Genomic DNA, 15,483 nt, shown 5'->3' on the forward strand with positions numbered 1-15,483 from the left:
CAAAAACTATAAAAAAGGAGACGCTCCTGCCTCTGTTAGGAGAGTTTGGGGTGTTGTTTCGCTTTAATAAAGCCCAGTCATGATAAGTTCTCTTTCATTTTAATCGTCGACCCTGGAAGTTATACAACGATAGCTCCAGTCCCATGCGTTCATTCACCTAACAGATGTATTTGAGTACCTACTATGTGCTGTGCGGCATGGTTCTGGAAGTGGGGGCGAACAGGACTGTCTTGACTCAGGCTGCCGTAACAGAATACCACAGACGGTGGGTCTCAAACACAGACATTTATTTGTCATAGTTCTGGGAGTCCAAGATGAAGGTACCAACATGGTTGGTTTTGGCTGAAGGCTCTCTTCCCTGGCTTGCAGATGGCTGCCTTCTTACTGTGTCCTCACATGGCAGAGAGAGAGCTCTGGGGCCTCTTCCTCATCTCACCAAGGCACTAACCCTGTTGGATTAGGGCCCCACCTATATGACCTTATTTAACCCAATTACCTCTTAAAGACCCCACCCCAAACACAGGGGAGTTAGGGCTTCAACATATGAATGGGGGTGGGGTGGGGACAATTCAGTCCAAAGCAAAAACAAATGAGGTTCCTGCCTCATGGAATGTATTAATTTCCTAAGGGCCACAAACTGGGTGGCCTATCACAACAGAAATTTACTCTCACACAGAAGTCTGAAATCAAGGTGTCGGCATGCCCATGCCTCTCTCTGACAGGTGTAAGGGAGGGTCCTTTCCTGCCTCTCCAAGCCTGTAGCAGTTGCGGACAATCCTTGATGTTCCTTGGCTTATAATTCATTACTGCAATCTCCGCCTCTGTCTTCACCTGGCCTTCTCCCCTGTGGGTCTGTGTCTAAATTTCCCTCTTCTTATAAGGACACAACATATTGGACTTCGGGCCCACCCTGATGCAGTGGGACCGCATCTTAACTTGACTGCACTTGCAAAGACCCCATTTTCAAATAAGGTGACATTCACAGCTGCCATGGCCTTGAATTTGGGGGACAGTATTCAGCCAACTACAGGGAGTTTGCATTCTGGTAGAAGAGGTGGCAAATGAAGCAGTAAGCCAACAAGATAAATGCAGGTGGAGGGAAGGATTTTGAAGGCAAAAAACCCGGACAGGGGGATGGGGACGAGGGAGTGGCTGCATTACCGGAGGAGCGGGAGAGGTCTTGAGGTCTCCAGTGCACTCTCCCTGGACACTGTGTGGAGACCCATCAGCAGAGGAGGTGGAAGGGACCCCGGGGTCAGTGTCTGGAGGTTCGGCTCTGGGGCTGCTGGGGCGTCTGCCCCGTGGCCACCTGCCCCCCCTCCGTGAGGACAAAGGTCTCCCGTGGCATCCCTCTAAAGGGGGGTGGGATTTCCGGCCTCTGTTCCCAGCTGACACCTGTCCTCTCTCCAGATGTAGGGGGCCCCGGAGACCCCATCGCTCCAACCATCATCATTCCTCCCAAGAACACCAGCGTGGTGACGGGGACCTCGGAGGTGACCATGGAGTGCGTGGCCAATGCCAGGTGGGCAGTGCCCCTCCCCCACTTTAACTCCAGCGAGCGCTCCTGACCTGTGGGCTCGGAGGAGACCGGTCGGAATTCACACAGGCCCAGAAGTGTCACGTGAGGACCCATGAAAGAAGATGGGGTATTTAGCCTAGAGGAGGGGTGATAGGTGGGCTGTAACAGAGCCATCGGATGCAAGCAGGGCCCGCCCGAGAGGAGAGCCCACGCCTTGAGGCATGGCAGCAGCTATGGGCCAGCAGATCCCAGCCCGGGATATTTGGGGCCGGTGGGGGATCCACTCATGCTTCCAACGTTCAGAGCAGCCTGGAGATGGGTGGCTCACCTCTGCCAGCAGTGCCCTCCTCGCGTGCAGGCATGGGCAAGAGGAAAGCTGTGCTAGGAGACAGGTCACATGATGGACTTTGCAGGAGGGTAGACCTGGGGTCAGGTGCAAACGCGGCCCCTTCTCAGCCGTGTACGACCCTCACTTCTCTCCCTTGGTCATGTGTGGGCACTGTGCTACATGCCCTCCCACAAAACCTCCTTTCTTCCAACAGCTACCCACGTAGGTGTCACTACTCGGAAGCCCAGAGAGGGCAAGCAACCTACCCAAGGTCACCCAGCTGACCGATAGCAGAGTTGCGATACAACAAGCCACCACCCCTCGGGCCCATGCTCACTGCCAGGCTCTGGGCCTTAGTGTCCTCAGCTATAAAATGGGAAATGATGCAGCACCGACCTCAGCAGTGAGGCATGCAGGTAGAATGCTGGAGCCAGCCCGACCTGACACCTCCTAAGTGCTCCAGAAAGATGATCCAATGTGATGGAGTGGGCAGTTAGACCAGTGACCCCAACGTCACCCCCAGCTGAAGTTTCCCAGACAGCGTGTCTCTGTAGCAGTGCTTCTAAAAGTACGCTTCTCAGGGACTTCCCTGGTGATCCAGTGGTAAAGAATCCGCCTTCCAGGGCAGGGGACACAGGTTCGATCCCTGGTCGGGGAACTAAGATTCCCGCGTGCCGTGGGGCAGCTAAGCTTGTGCACCACAACTACTGAGCACGCGCGCCACAACTAGAGAGAGAAAAGCCGGCGCGCCACAACAAAAGAGCCCACGTGCCGCAACTAAGACCCAACGCAGCCCAAAAAATTTCTAATACATAAAAGTACATTTCTCAGAACCCAAGTTTCTCACAAGTAGGGGAAAGGCCGCCAGGATGCAACAGAGCACGTTAAGGGAGCAGAGAAGAACCTACATAACACCATTCAGGCCAGGCTGCCCAAACTCACTCGACCATGAAACCCCTTTTTCATGGGACCCCTCTGAGCCCCCGGGGAACTAGCACGGACCCCACTTTGGCAGATCCGCCCTTAGGGATCCATCAGGTGCTAAACAGGAGAGCCAGGCCAACCCCAGCTCAGGGGTCCTCGGGGAGCCGGGGTCAGTGATGGAGGAGTGGGGGCCCAGCTCACACCCTCAGCCCCCTCTCAAAGTTGGGGGTGCGTATGTCCACCTGCCTGACTTTGCTTCCCCATCTCCAAACTTTGGGTGCTTCTCTCCCATTTCAACTTGTCACTTTCCCTCACCTTTCACACGTTCCTATCCACTGACTTCTATGGGATGGGGCACGGCACGCGGAGCAGAGCAGAAGAAAGAGAGATGCGTGGAAAGGACGCTTCTCTGCTCTCGAAAGCCCCCGAGCACGAGTTACCACCGGGACCAGGTCCTGTGTGAATCCATCCACCATCTCCACAACCCCCAGGTGGGCACGGTTGCCCCCATTTCGCAGACGAGGAAACTGAGGCCCAGAGCACTGAAGGAACCACGCCAAACGACGGCTTGCACCTAGAAAGTGTCAGGGGCATGGGCAAACCCAGGCAGCCTGGCCCCGGACCTGCAGTCCTTACCATGCCCTGCCCTGCCTCTCGGGCCTCTGAAGTCTCTGTGGCTGATGGCCTGCCTCCCTCGCACCCCCCCCCCCCCATCCAGGCCCCTGATCAAGCTGCACATCACTTGGAAGAAGGATGGGGTGCTGCTGTCCAGCGGCATCAGCGACTACAACCGCCGGCTCACCATCCCCAACCCCACGGGCAGCGACGCCGGTTACTACGAGTGTGAGGCCATCCTTCGCAGCAGCGGTGCCTCCTCTGTCGTCCGTGGCGCCTACCTGTCTGTGCTGGGTGAGACGGGGTGGGGCTGCTGGGGTCCCCCAAGCATGGCTGGGGCCTACTTAAGGGTGACCCCCCAAACGGTGGCCATACCAACAGGAGCACGGCTCTGACACCCCCCCCGTCCCCCCTCTTGCAGAACCGCCTCAGTTTGTCAAGGAGCCAGAGAGACACATCACAGCAGAGATGGAGAAAGTGGTGGACGTCCCCTGTCGGGCCAAAGGTAATGCGGTGGTGTGGACGGAGGGGGACCGGGACCCCGGACCTTCGGCCGCTCCTGTCCCTGACACGGACTTTTCTAAATTCTGCCTTCTCGTCACTGAGCAGAGTCGGTCTGGCTGTAGGCAGACACCCCAGGAAACAACAGGCCAAATTACCATAATCTCAGAGCTGGAAATCAACCCCCTGTTACCATAACTTGAAGGTTACAAATGAATCCAAATTACCGTAATTTCAGGATAGGTGACAGACCTAAACTGCCCATAATTTGAGAGTCGTAGACAATGCCAAATTATCGTTATGTCAGAACTGAGTGCATCTCTGCCTGGTGTCTGGGCCATTTTGCTTCATCTCCTCCCACCATTTTTACTTAACCCCGCCTTGTCAGAGTTCTTGCAGACTTTCTACTTTTCCCATCCCCACCCCCCCTCCTTCAGGTTCCACTGAGCTCAAAGGCACCGCGAAACCAGGGTGAAATCTGGGATGATGGGATGATAGGGGAGAGCATGCATGATGGGACAGGGTCTGACATTGAACAGAGAGGAGAATGTAGCCCAGGCAGGAGGGAGGGTCCAGTGGAGGGGGACGGGGGATACTGACCCCGGTTCTGAGACCACACCAGGGGAAGACAGAGATCCATTCATTTATTGAACAAACGTTTTGGAGGGCTTATCATGTGCCGATACTGTTCTCGGGGCCGGAGAGACACAGGATGAACCAAACAGGCCAATCCCCACTCTTACAGAACTTACATTCTCATGAGGAAGGTAGACAAACCAATAAGCAAATAAAGAAAGCGTATTTCACTTCATCTAAAATGCCATGGGTTGTAAGATGCCCCATTATTTCATGTGCCTCTAAGAAAGAAAAGGGACTGCCAATTAAATTATGACATGCTGTCGATTGTAAGACACGTCCTGATTTGAGACGTTACAGCATGAAAGAAGGCACTGCTTGGACTGGATGAACTAGTAGAGGACGTCAGGGTTGAAAAGTACTGGGAAGGAAAAACAAGCAGGCTGAGGGGGCTCGGAGCCATGGGGTGGTCTTTCGAACGGGGTTTGGGGACCTTTTCTGTAGAAGTCACATTTGAGCAGAGCCGCAGTGGGAAAGGTGAGAGGGCCAGGGGATACCTATGGGAAGAGCATGCCAGGCTGGGGACACAGCTTGGGGAAGGCTGAGGGGTACGGGGAGCCCCATTCACCTCCCTGTGCGGCCCGGTAGGAGGGGGCTTCCAAAGGAACGCTGATCCCATCCGCGTGCCCCTTGACACAGGGTTCTCTGGTCACCTGGGTTTGTGAAAGCCCAGTTGGAGCTTCCCAGAGCACAAAAAAGACTCTGCTAAATATTGCAGAAAAAATATAGCTTGTCCAGTCCAGCCTTTCCAAGCTAAACTAACCCCAGGATCTTTTAAATTTTCCTGGAACGCCTACTCGATGAGAATTTGAGAATTGTCCCTCTGAGAAAATCTTTCCCCGCTCCCAAGACCAACAGTGGCACCTCTGAGAAAGTTCTAGAAACCAAGACACCCCAGGGACACCCCGCCCCCCCTCCGAGGACTTGCTGCCTCAGCCTCTACCTGAGCATCCCTCAGAGGCGGCTGATGGTGGGCGCTCATCTCCCACAGGTGTGCCGCCACCCTCCATCACCTGGTACAAGGACTCGGCCGTGGTGGAGGTGGGGAGGCTAAGCCGCTTCCGGCAGCGAGGCGACGGGGGCCTGCAGATCAGCGGGCTGGTGCCCGACGACACCGGCATGTTCCAATGCTTCGCCCGCAACGCGGCCGGCGAGGTGCAGACCTCCACCTACCTGGCCGTCACCAGTGAGTCGACCTTTCCTGTCCTGCACGAGTCCCTCCCGCCCAGGACGCAGCTTTCCTCCAAGCCAGGGGCCTCTTGAGAACAGGATGCTGTACGGTGCAGAGACAGGATCCCAGAAGGCTGTCCCCCGGGGCCGGGTGGCTCTGGCCAGTGACACCTGCTGCTTCTGCAGCCAGCACCGTTTTTTCTTTTACAAACCAGAGCCTCGATTTCACATTTGATGAAGGATGAATCCCATTTACCTTGTCATGGAGGGTGTCAGCTGCCCTTGGGGGTCCTCAGTTTCCCCTAAATGGAGACTTGAGAATCAAGGCAGGGTGGGGACTGATGTCACCTGGGTCCTTCCACGGGGCAGATGGTAAGGGGAGGCCCTCGTGGGCCTTCCGGGCTTCTTCCCAATGCTGGGGCCCTGTCAGGACACCTGCATCCTTCCCTGCAGAGGGACCCACTCCAGCCAGCGGGAGTGGCAGGGCAGAACAAGGACCTGGGGTGTGCCTAAGAGGCCCCACTGTCTCCCTTCGCAGGCATCGCCCCCAACATCACCAGGGGCCCCCTGGACAGCACGGTGATTGACGGCATGTCAGTGGTGCTGGCTTGTGAGACTTCGGGGGCGCCCCGGCCGGCCATCACTTGGCAGAAAGGTAGCTGAGGCTGATCTGCTTTGGAGGGTGTGGCCACGTGACAAAGTCTAGGGCAGTCCTCAGGGCTCAGTTCTGGAGCCCGCCGGGTGGGGTTTCCCATGTACAGTTGGGAAGGTTGTGCACTGTGCAACCCACGACGGTTTCTTTCACACAACGGTAGGTACCACGTGCCGCCCTGCCAGGCTCAAGGCTCAGCTCTACCTCTTGTGAGGCCTGTGACCTTGGAGCCTCAAGGTTCCCATCTGTAAAATGGGGACAGTAGGACACATACCTGGGAGTGGCACGAAAACTAGACGAGAGGATGCTCATGAAGGACCTGCTCTGTGCCTGGGAAGTAGGGAAGCCCAAACAATGATGGCTGATGTAACATCCCGGTGAAGGCTGTTAGTACAGGTAGGAGGCCATCCCCGCTCCACAGGCAGCTTGCGGGGCTCCAGACACCTGAGCCACCAAAGCCCAAGCCGTCTACCTAGGTCCACCCACCCCGCGTGAGTCCTCCACACTCTGCATTGTACACTCACCTTCACAACCCTCCCCGGGGACACACACACATGTACACACACACACACAGAGTCACTCACTCACACCGCCCAGGCCTCTGCTCAGATGAACCTTCTCCACAGGACTCACCCAGGCCCTCCCCCGACCCCTCACTGCTTTATTTCCCACCTTCTAATACGCAAGATCATCTGCACCTTGGTTTTGCTTATTGCCTGGCCCCCCGCGAGGTCAGGGCTTTCGATTTTGTCCCCTGCTATCTCGCCAGGGCCTAGAACAGAGTCTGACACACAGTAGATACTCCATCACTATTGGTGGGGGGAGTGTGGGCACACTCAGGCCCAGAAGTAAACACACCCACCTAACACGCTCACTTGTTCAGTATGCCCACACGTGTGCGCAGAGGGACCCGCTCACCCCCAGACTTGCACGTGGACAGTCCCCTCTGTACAGACAGGTGGGATTTTCTCTAAACTAGGTACAATCACGAAAACCTGCACTCTTAGACTCCCTCACGCATGGCGTATCCTCTCTCTCCCTCCCTCCCTCCCTCCCTCTCCCTCTTTCCAGGCCTCCCTAGGTCCCACTGCAGAGGGAGGTCCGTCCTGACAAGGGCTGCCCCCGCCCTATGTGTCCCTCTCCGCCCCCACATCACTTTCCTCCGCTCCCCTGCAGGTGACTCTCCAGGAGCATCCTCCCACAGGATGCTTGTCACCACTTTGTCAGAGCTCTCTGTCCCCTCCCCCCCAGCCCAGGTGCCAGCTGCCTCCAAGGGCTGTGCCCGGCAGCGTCAAGAGACAGTGCTGGCTTCCTCTGGTGAAGGGCAGACAGCGCGGTGGGTGGAGAGACATCAGGAGACCCGGGCTCTGGGCCACCCACTCTGTGACCGTGTGCCCTTGTGTCCATCACCAAGTCAGAAACCATTCTGTTCCCCAGCCCCGCTGCCACCACCGTCCCCCCACCGGTGGCCCTTCCAGCCTTTCTAAAGCTGGGAGCCTGCCGGAGCTCACCCTGCCCCAGACGGGCCGGGGACGGGTGGGAGTGCCGTCCAGGCCCTTGGCGATGTCAGTGTGCCAGGGCGGCAGCCTGAACCCATGCATCCCCCCCCACCCCGTGTCGCCCCAGGGGAGCGCATCCTGGCCAGCGGCTCAGTCCAGCTGCCTCGCTTCACGCTCCTGGAATCCGGCAGCCTGCTCGTCAGCCCCACGCACACCTCCGACGCCGGCACCTACACCTGTTTGGCCACCAACTCTCGGGGGGTCGATGAAGCCTCGGCCGACCTGGTCGTGTGGGGTGAGTATGAAGGGCAAGCGGGAGCTCTTTAGTTAGTTGGTTAGTTGGCGCTGAGCGCGCGCAAGCCCCTACAGCTCCACATCCGCGTGTCTGTCCAGCCGGCACGTCTTACGAGAAGGACCTGGACAGATCAATGCAGAGGACAGGCCACAGGAAGGCCAAGGTCCCGTGGGTGATGCCGTGTGAGCGAGGCTCTGGCCGTGCCTGGCCAAGCTGAGAGAAGAGAGAGCTGATGGGCATAGACTTTAGGGCCGAAATCAGCACACTTTTTCTGTAAAGGGCCAGATAGTAAATATTTTAGGCTTTGTGAGCCAAACAGTCTCTGTCACAGCTCCATGAACTCCTCTGTTTCATCAAGAAAGCAGCTGTAGACGGTGGTGAATCCAGCGGGTGTGGCTGAGTGCCAGGACGGGGGAATTTACCCAGCCAGGCCCCCAGCTGGCCTCGACCCCAGGCTGTGGTTTGTGACCCCTGCTATGGGGCAACTTCCCAAGCCCCTTCCCACCCTCAGATTGTACCACTTGGGATCTGGTACCACACGTAGGTGTGGGCCGCCCTTCTAGGCTGAGCGCCAGGGGCCTGGTGGGTGATGTGATGCATTAGACCCGGAATCAGACGATCCTATTTTTACCCTGGCTGGACCACTGGTGTGCTGGGAACACAGCCCTGATCTTTCTTCATCCCTTGCGTGGGTTTGTGGGAGCAAAATTAAAAGAGCCCCCACTGTGATCGTGGCTTCCAAGAATCACGTACCGTGGAAGTGCGTGGTTCTTAACATTCCGGGACATTGACCACAGCAGACCAGGCCACCCGTAGAATTCAGCCACTCGGGTGCCGTTCACCTGAAGGTCCCCCTCCCCTACACCTGCATCTCACCTGTCTCTGTGGGACCCACCTGTTTCCCTTCCCACCACGCCATCTCCCTGCTCTCTTTCAGCCCGGACCCGCATCACCAAGCCCCCCCAGGACCAGAGCGTCATCAAGGGAACCCAGGCCTCCATGATGTGCGGAGTGACCCACGACCCCCGAGTGACTGTCAGGTACTCCTTCGGCTGTGGCCCCTTGTAGGCAGAAGGGGAGGGGCAGCTTTAGGGGGTAGCTGGTTGCTGGGCGAGTGTATACACGGGTAAGTGTGGCCCGTGCAGAGCTAGTGCAGGGCTGGGACATGGGGGATACTAAGTAAATGCCTGGCGGACTGACCAGCCTGAGTTGAATTGGGCAGGGTGGTGGGGGGAGGAGAAGGGGCTGGGGGGGTGATGAAGTGGAGGAAAGGGAGTGGAGGAGGGCGGAAGGGAAGGGATGAGAAAGAGGCATCTGTCTGGGGAGAGGTAGAGGCTCTGGGTTGCTCGGGACCCCCTGCTAGCACCACCCCCCCAGGCCTTAGACCCTCCGCCCACTGCGTGGACAGCAGGGGGGTCTGGGTAAACAGGCGTGGGAGCAGTGACAGGGCTAGGAAGGGAAAGGGTCCTGAGGTGACCCTCAAAGGGACACATGTGAGGGACAGAGGCCCAGCCTGGGGCCACCCCCGCCGTCCTCCTTGGGAGCCCAGACCTCGGCCAGCCACTCGGCCTGGAGGGAACCAGGTCCCGCCGTGGAACGCCCTGGAGAGGCCAGGGAGCACAGAAGAAGCCGAGAAAGTCACGAAAGCTGGGAACCCTCCCAGGCTGGGCACAAGGACACTTCCTGGAACTAAAGCAGGAACAAAATGGTCCCTTCAGGCTCTCCCTTGAGCTCTGGGATGCTGAGTAGAAAACGTCACTGTTTCCTTAGAAATAAATACTCCCTCCGTGCTGCTTCTCTATTTTATGGGCAATGTCACTGCCAAAGCAACTGGCACGGAGCTGGAAGGGCCGGGCACTGATGCCACTTGGAGTAACGGCGAGCTCTGCTCAGGAGGCAGTTGTGTCCTGGGGCCCCACCTGGTGGCCACTGGGTATATGACAGTCTGTATGGCCGTGACAAATGGGACCCTGGAAACCAAGGTTGGAGGCAAGGGTACCAAAAATTTTTTTTTTTTTTTTTTTTTGGCTTTACTTCCCCTTTTTTATTTTATTTTTTATTGAAGTATAGTTGATTTACAATGTCGTGTTAATTACTACTGTAGGGCAAAGTGATTCCGTTCTACATATGTATGTATATTCTTTTCCATTTTGGTGTATCAGAGGACATTGAACATAGTTCTCTGTGCTACACAGTAGGACCTTGTTGTGTAAAGGCTGTGTATAAAAGCTTACATCTGTAACCCCAACCTCCCAGTTCACCCTTCCCCAACCCCCTCCCCCTTGGCAACCGCCAGTCTGTTCTCTATGACCGCGATTCTGTTTCTGTTTTGTAGATAAGTTCATTTGTGTCATATTTTAGATTCCACATGTAAGTGATAGCATATGGTATTTGTCTTTCTCTTTCTGACTTACTTCACTTAGTATGATAATCTTTAGTTGCATCCACATTGCTGCAAATGGCATTATTTTGTTCTTTTTTATGGCTAATATTCCATCGTGTGTATGTACCACATCTTTTTTATCTGTTCATCTGTCCGTGGACATTTAGGTTGTTTCCATGTCTTGGCTATTGTGAATAGTGCTGCTATGAACATAGGGGTGCATGTATCTTTTTGAATTATAGTTTTTTCTGGATATATGTCCGGGAGTGGAATTGCTGGATCATTTGGTAGTTCTACGTTTAGTTTTCTGAGGAACCTCCATACTGTTTTCCACAGTGGCTGCACCACCTTACATTCAAGGGTACTAGGCTTTTAGGTCCACACCCATTCTCAGAGGATCTGTCTCAGGCCCCAGTTGGAGAAACACCTCATTAAACATGAAACATTGGCCCTTTAGGATAGCCATCATCAAATGCAGACATGAGCCTTGAAATCACATAGGTGGAGTTAGAACATGGCCAACAGATAATCTAGAATATGCTTATCCCAGGGTTTATTAGATTTTTATTAAAAAAATTAATATACCAACTATAAAAATGTCTTCCAGGAGAACCCACATGTTCTCCCCGTAGAACACTGCTGTGGGCCTCAGACCCACACATAAATAGCCGCTATTATTTTAACATCCATTAATTGAAATTTTTTATTGTAACGAAAAGCCCTATCAAGTCAGTAAAACTTTAAAATAAATTGGTATTTTATTCAAATGCTATCTACTAATACTTGGGAAAAACTTGCACATTTTATTCATCCTCTGGACAATTCTTGTGAACAGAGAGATTTAGGGACCCTTTGCAATATATCTGCAGGCCCACGTTCCAGGACCGCCAGTGAACTACAGATGGGAAATCACTGTTCCAGTTTACTGGAGGGGTCCTCGCCTTAGAGTGGAATTACCCATCTAGGACAATCTTTTTTAGATGGGGGAGGGAACAGAATTGGTCCATCATCCCCCGAAACTGGCAAAATCTGTGGCCAAGGCCACCCCGACATCTCCCACGCACGCCTGGTTTCCATCACCTTGGGGGAGGGGAGCTTCCCGGCAGCCCTCCACCTCCTTGAGGTGAGTCTTAGGGGTGGGGTGAGCCCCAGACTTAAGTATTTTTTAGAAGTCCCCGAAGTGATTCTGATGTGTAGCCAGAATTAAAAATCCCTGTTCTGGCGGCAGGAAACATACCGGGGGTTCCCTGAGTAGACAGACTGGAAAGGATTTGAACAACCAAATCAGACTAAAGTGGTAGCCACTTAATCCTGGTTACATATCCTCAGAATAAAGCTGGGCTCCAGGGGACGCAGGCTGGGCAGGTGTAGGTGGCAGCATGGAAAACCTCCAAAGTTGCTTCTGTTTGGTATCTGAACGCAGATCTAGACTGAATCCGAACAGTCCACCTTGTTAATATTAATCACTATTGTTACTGTTTTTTCTTATCATACAGCTAATAGGTATCCGTTTTAGGAGCACAATATAGAAAATGCAGGTAAACCAAAGACCATGGGGAGGGATGGAGAGAGAGGAAGTAGAAAAGTAGATTAATCTGTGTTTCCTTTCACTAGAGATAGTAGTATTTGGGTGTCATTTGAAAAAACTAGAAACAGTGTTTTACTCTGTTTTTTTCCCTTATGAACCTATTGTGAATCTCTTCCTCTGTCAGTTATATGACTGTTCAGTCCTCCACTGTGTGGATGCCACATAATTTGTTACCAGTTCCCTAATGCTGGGTGTGTGGATTGTTTCTGAATTTTTGCTCGTTAAGAAATATCATTCTGAATGTCCTTATAACTAAATATTTTTGCACATCTTTGATTTCCTGAGGACTATAAAATATTATTTAGGGCTTCCCTGGTGGCGCAGTGGTTGAGAGTCCGCCTGCCGATGCAGGGGACACGGGTTCATGCCCCGGTCCGGGAAGGTCCCACATGCCGGGGAGCGGCTGGGCCCGTGAGCCACGGCCGCTGAGCCTGCGCGTCCGGAGCCTGTGCTCTGCAACGGGAGGGGCCGCAGCAGTGAGAGGCCCGCGTACCGCAAAAAATATATATATATATATATTACAGGCTCATTCTCCCCAGCCATCTCACACTCCCTAAACCCAGAGAGTTCTAGGGCCTTGTGACTCCGCCCCATCACCCTGTCCCTTCATTGAGCGACTGATGGGTTATTAGGAAAGCATCCCAGCCCGACCGCATTCCTGCCCTGGTCTCCCTGGTTGCCCTTCCCTGGGGGGAAGCAGCCCAGGAGCTGGCACCCTGTGTGTGTTGATGACAATTATTGTGTCTCCTCCAGAACAAATCCAGAGCAGGTATGGCTCATTGTCAGGCACGGGCATGTGTGTAGTTTCTCAAGTTCCCCTTTGTACTGACTGACCAAAGCTAAAGTGATTTTTCTAGATGCCAAAGTTAATTTGTCACAGTGATGCCTTGATCTAATGATTCCCTTCATAAAACCAATCCCCACGTGTAGTCTACATGGAGACGTTCATTCTTTTTCCAACCCTAATCTTTTAACCTCTTTGGGAGAATACCTTTTGTCCACTCTGCACCGCTTGGTTATGGCTTCCGGCCAAAAGCAGCCAGGCTGTGACCTGGACCTGAACTCAAGGTGTGAATGGTGGGTAATGATGCGGTCACGCTCCTGGACCAAGGGCCCCACCCGCAGGCGTGATGGGCTGCAGGTGCCCCCGCTGTGGCTGGGGGCTTGCCCCCTGCCCACCTTTGGAGCTCCCTGCTCCAGACCAGCCCTGGGCTGTGCCCACCCCAGCAGCCTCCCCCCAACCCTGCCTTCCCTGCCTCTCTTTACATAGCGGTCCTTCTTACTCTCAGGTACGTCTGGGAGAAGGATGGGGCCACACTGAGCATGGAGGGCAACCCCCGCATCCGTCTGGACAGAAACAGCTCCCTGCACATCTCGCAGACGTGGTCCGGGGACATCGGCACCTACACCTGCCGGGTGCTCTCAGCCGGAGGCAACGACTCTCGCAGTGCCCACCTGCGTGTGAGGTGAGGGCAGGCTCCGGGGGGTAAAGGGGTGCAGGCAGCAAAGGGAAGGCTGCGTCTAGGCAGGCCACCTGGCCAGGTGTGACCTGAACTCGCCCACCTCACCCCAGCATCCTCCAGGCCTTCGCCAGCTCAGTTCGGCCCCTGTCAGGGGCGGGGAGTCTGGGTTATGGCTTTGGCCAGGTGGGCTCCAAAGCCAGTGCACAGAATCTCCAGCTAGATGGCCCCAAAGGCTGGGTTCGGGGGCCGAGCACCAGATATCATGGGAGCTCAGACTGAGTCCTGGGTGTCACCTGATTCTAGACCTCACGGGGGGGCCCCGCCACACCTGTCTCCTCCAGGCAGCTGCCTCACGCCCCTGAGCACCCAGTGGCGACTCTCAGCGCCGCGGAGAGAAGGGCCATCAACCTGACGTGGGCCAAGCCCTTTGACGGCAACAGCCCGCTGATCCGCTACGTCCTGGAGATGTCGGAGAACAGTAAGGCTGCTCCCACCCCTCCACCGACCGCAGCCAGGGCAACCCCACGTCTGTGCCTTTGAGCCAACCCTCTGGACGGCCCAGCTCCCTCATCTGTAGAATGAGCCACGGCATCCTGCAGTCGTGTGACAATTGAACGAGATGACGCACAGGCTGGACTTGGGACCTGCCACCCAGAAGCCTCCAAGACACTGGCCATTAGTTTTTTGTTTGTTTTTTGTTGGGTTTTTTTTATTATTATTAATTTATTTATATATATATATATATATATATATATTTGGCCGCGTTGGGTCTTCGTTGCTGTGTGCGGGCTTTCTCTAGTTGCGGCGAGCGGGGGCTACTCTTCGTTGCGGTGCGTGGGCTTCTTGTTGCAGTGGCTTCTCCTGTTGCGGAGCACGGGCTCTAGGCGCACGGGCTTCAGTAGTTGCGGCTCTCGGGCTCTAGAGTGCAGGCTCAGTAGTTGTGGCCACGGGCTTAGTTGCTCCACAGCATGTGGGATCTTCCCGGGCCAGGGCTCGAACCCGTGTCCCCTGCATTGGCAGGTGGATTCTTAACCACTGTGCCCTCAGGGAAGTCCCTGGCCATTAGTTTGGGTTTTTTTTTTTTTTTTTTTTTTTTTTTTTTTTTTGCGGTACGCGGGCCTCTTACTGCTGTGGTCTCTCCAGACGCACAGGCTCAGCAGCCATGGCTCACGGGCCCAGCCGCTCCACGGCATGTGGGATCTTCCTGGACCGGGGCACGAACCCATGTCCCCTGCATTAGCAGGCAGACTCTCAATCACTGCGCCACCAGGGAAGCCCTTGGGTTTTTTTTTTAATTTTTATCCTCCATCCCCAAGCCATGAACTCCAAAATTAGCAGGAATCATTTGAGTGGTGTTTCAAATACAGTTTGCTAGAGCATATCAATTTGAGAAAAAACAAAAAAGATAGAAAAGACAAATGCCTCTCAGTTCCTATGAGCCCTTGCTCCCTCCCCACGACCCCCCAACCCCCTGGGACCTGTAGGCTAAGGGGACCCAGAAAAATGACGTGACCAGCCTCTACTGGACCAAGCTGGGGAGGTACTACCCTGCCAGCCCAAACGAGGCTGGACCCCTGCTGGGAATGGAGGGTGGGGAAGAAGCGTGCACCCCCAAGATGCCTACCTCAGCCTCCACCCTCTGTCCCTGTAGATGCCCCCTGGACGGTGCTTCTGGCCAGTGTGGACCCCGAGGCCACCTCGGTGATGGTCAAGGGCTTGATTCCCGCACGTTCCTACCAGTTCCGTCTTTGTGCCGTAAACGACGTGGGGAAAGGACAGTTCAGCAAAGACACAGAGAGGTGAGGGGAGCCGGGTGGGTGTCTGTCAGGGGCTCAACTCACTAACCCAGTTGAGTTGTCCTTCTCACTGTGGGCCATGCAAGTTCCAAGACTTAACCCCATTCTGCTCTA

General features: G+C 54.8%; 1 protein-coding gene across 4 annotated transcripts in view; it reads left to right on the forward strand.

Annotated features, from left to right (window-relative positions):
• The window catches only part of SDK2 (sidekick cell adhesion molecule 2), a 264,644-nt gene that overhangs the window by 179,441 nt on the left and 69,720 nt on the right, over positions 1-15,483 (forward strand). For 3 of the 4 annotated variants that reach the window (XM_032617354.1, XM_032617353.1, XM_032617351.1), the window contains 10 exons: positions 1,411-1,522; positions 3,490-3,680; positions 3,808-3,891; positions 5,515-5,709; positions 6,232-6,348; positions 7,972-8,139; positions 9,077-9,179; positions 13,400-13,576; positions 13,915-14,051; positions 15,225-15,372. In XM_032617354.1, the coding sequence (XP_032473245.1) occupies positions 1,411-1,522; positions 3,490-3,680; positions 3,808-3,891; positions 5,515-5,709; positions 6,232-6,348; positions 7,972-8,139; positions 9,077-9,179; positions 13,400-13,576; positions 13,915-14,051; positions 15,225-15,372 (1,432 nt within the window). The remainder of the gene's footprint in view (positions 1-1,410; positions 1,523-3,489; positions 3,681-3,807; positions 3,892-5,514; positions 5,710-6,231; positions 6,349-7,971; positions 8,140-9,076; positions 9,180-13,399; positions 13,577-13,914; positions 14,052-15,224; positions 15,373-15,483) is intronic. The other variant, XM_032617352.1, reaches the window with a different exon arrangement.

This window comes from Phocoena sinus, chromosome 20, assembly GCF_008692025.1.
Source record: "Phocoena sinus isolate mPhoSin1 chromosome 20, mPhoSin1.pri, whole genome shotgun sequence".
Classification (NCBI taxonomy): Eukaryota; Metazoa; Chordata; class Mammalia; order Artiodactyla; family Phocoenidae; genus Phocoena; species Phocoena sinus.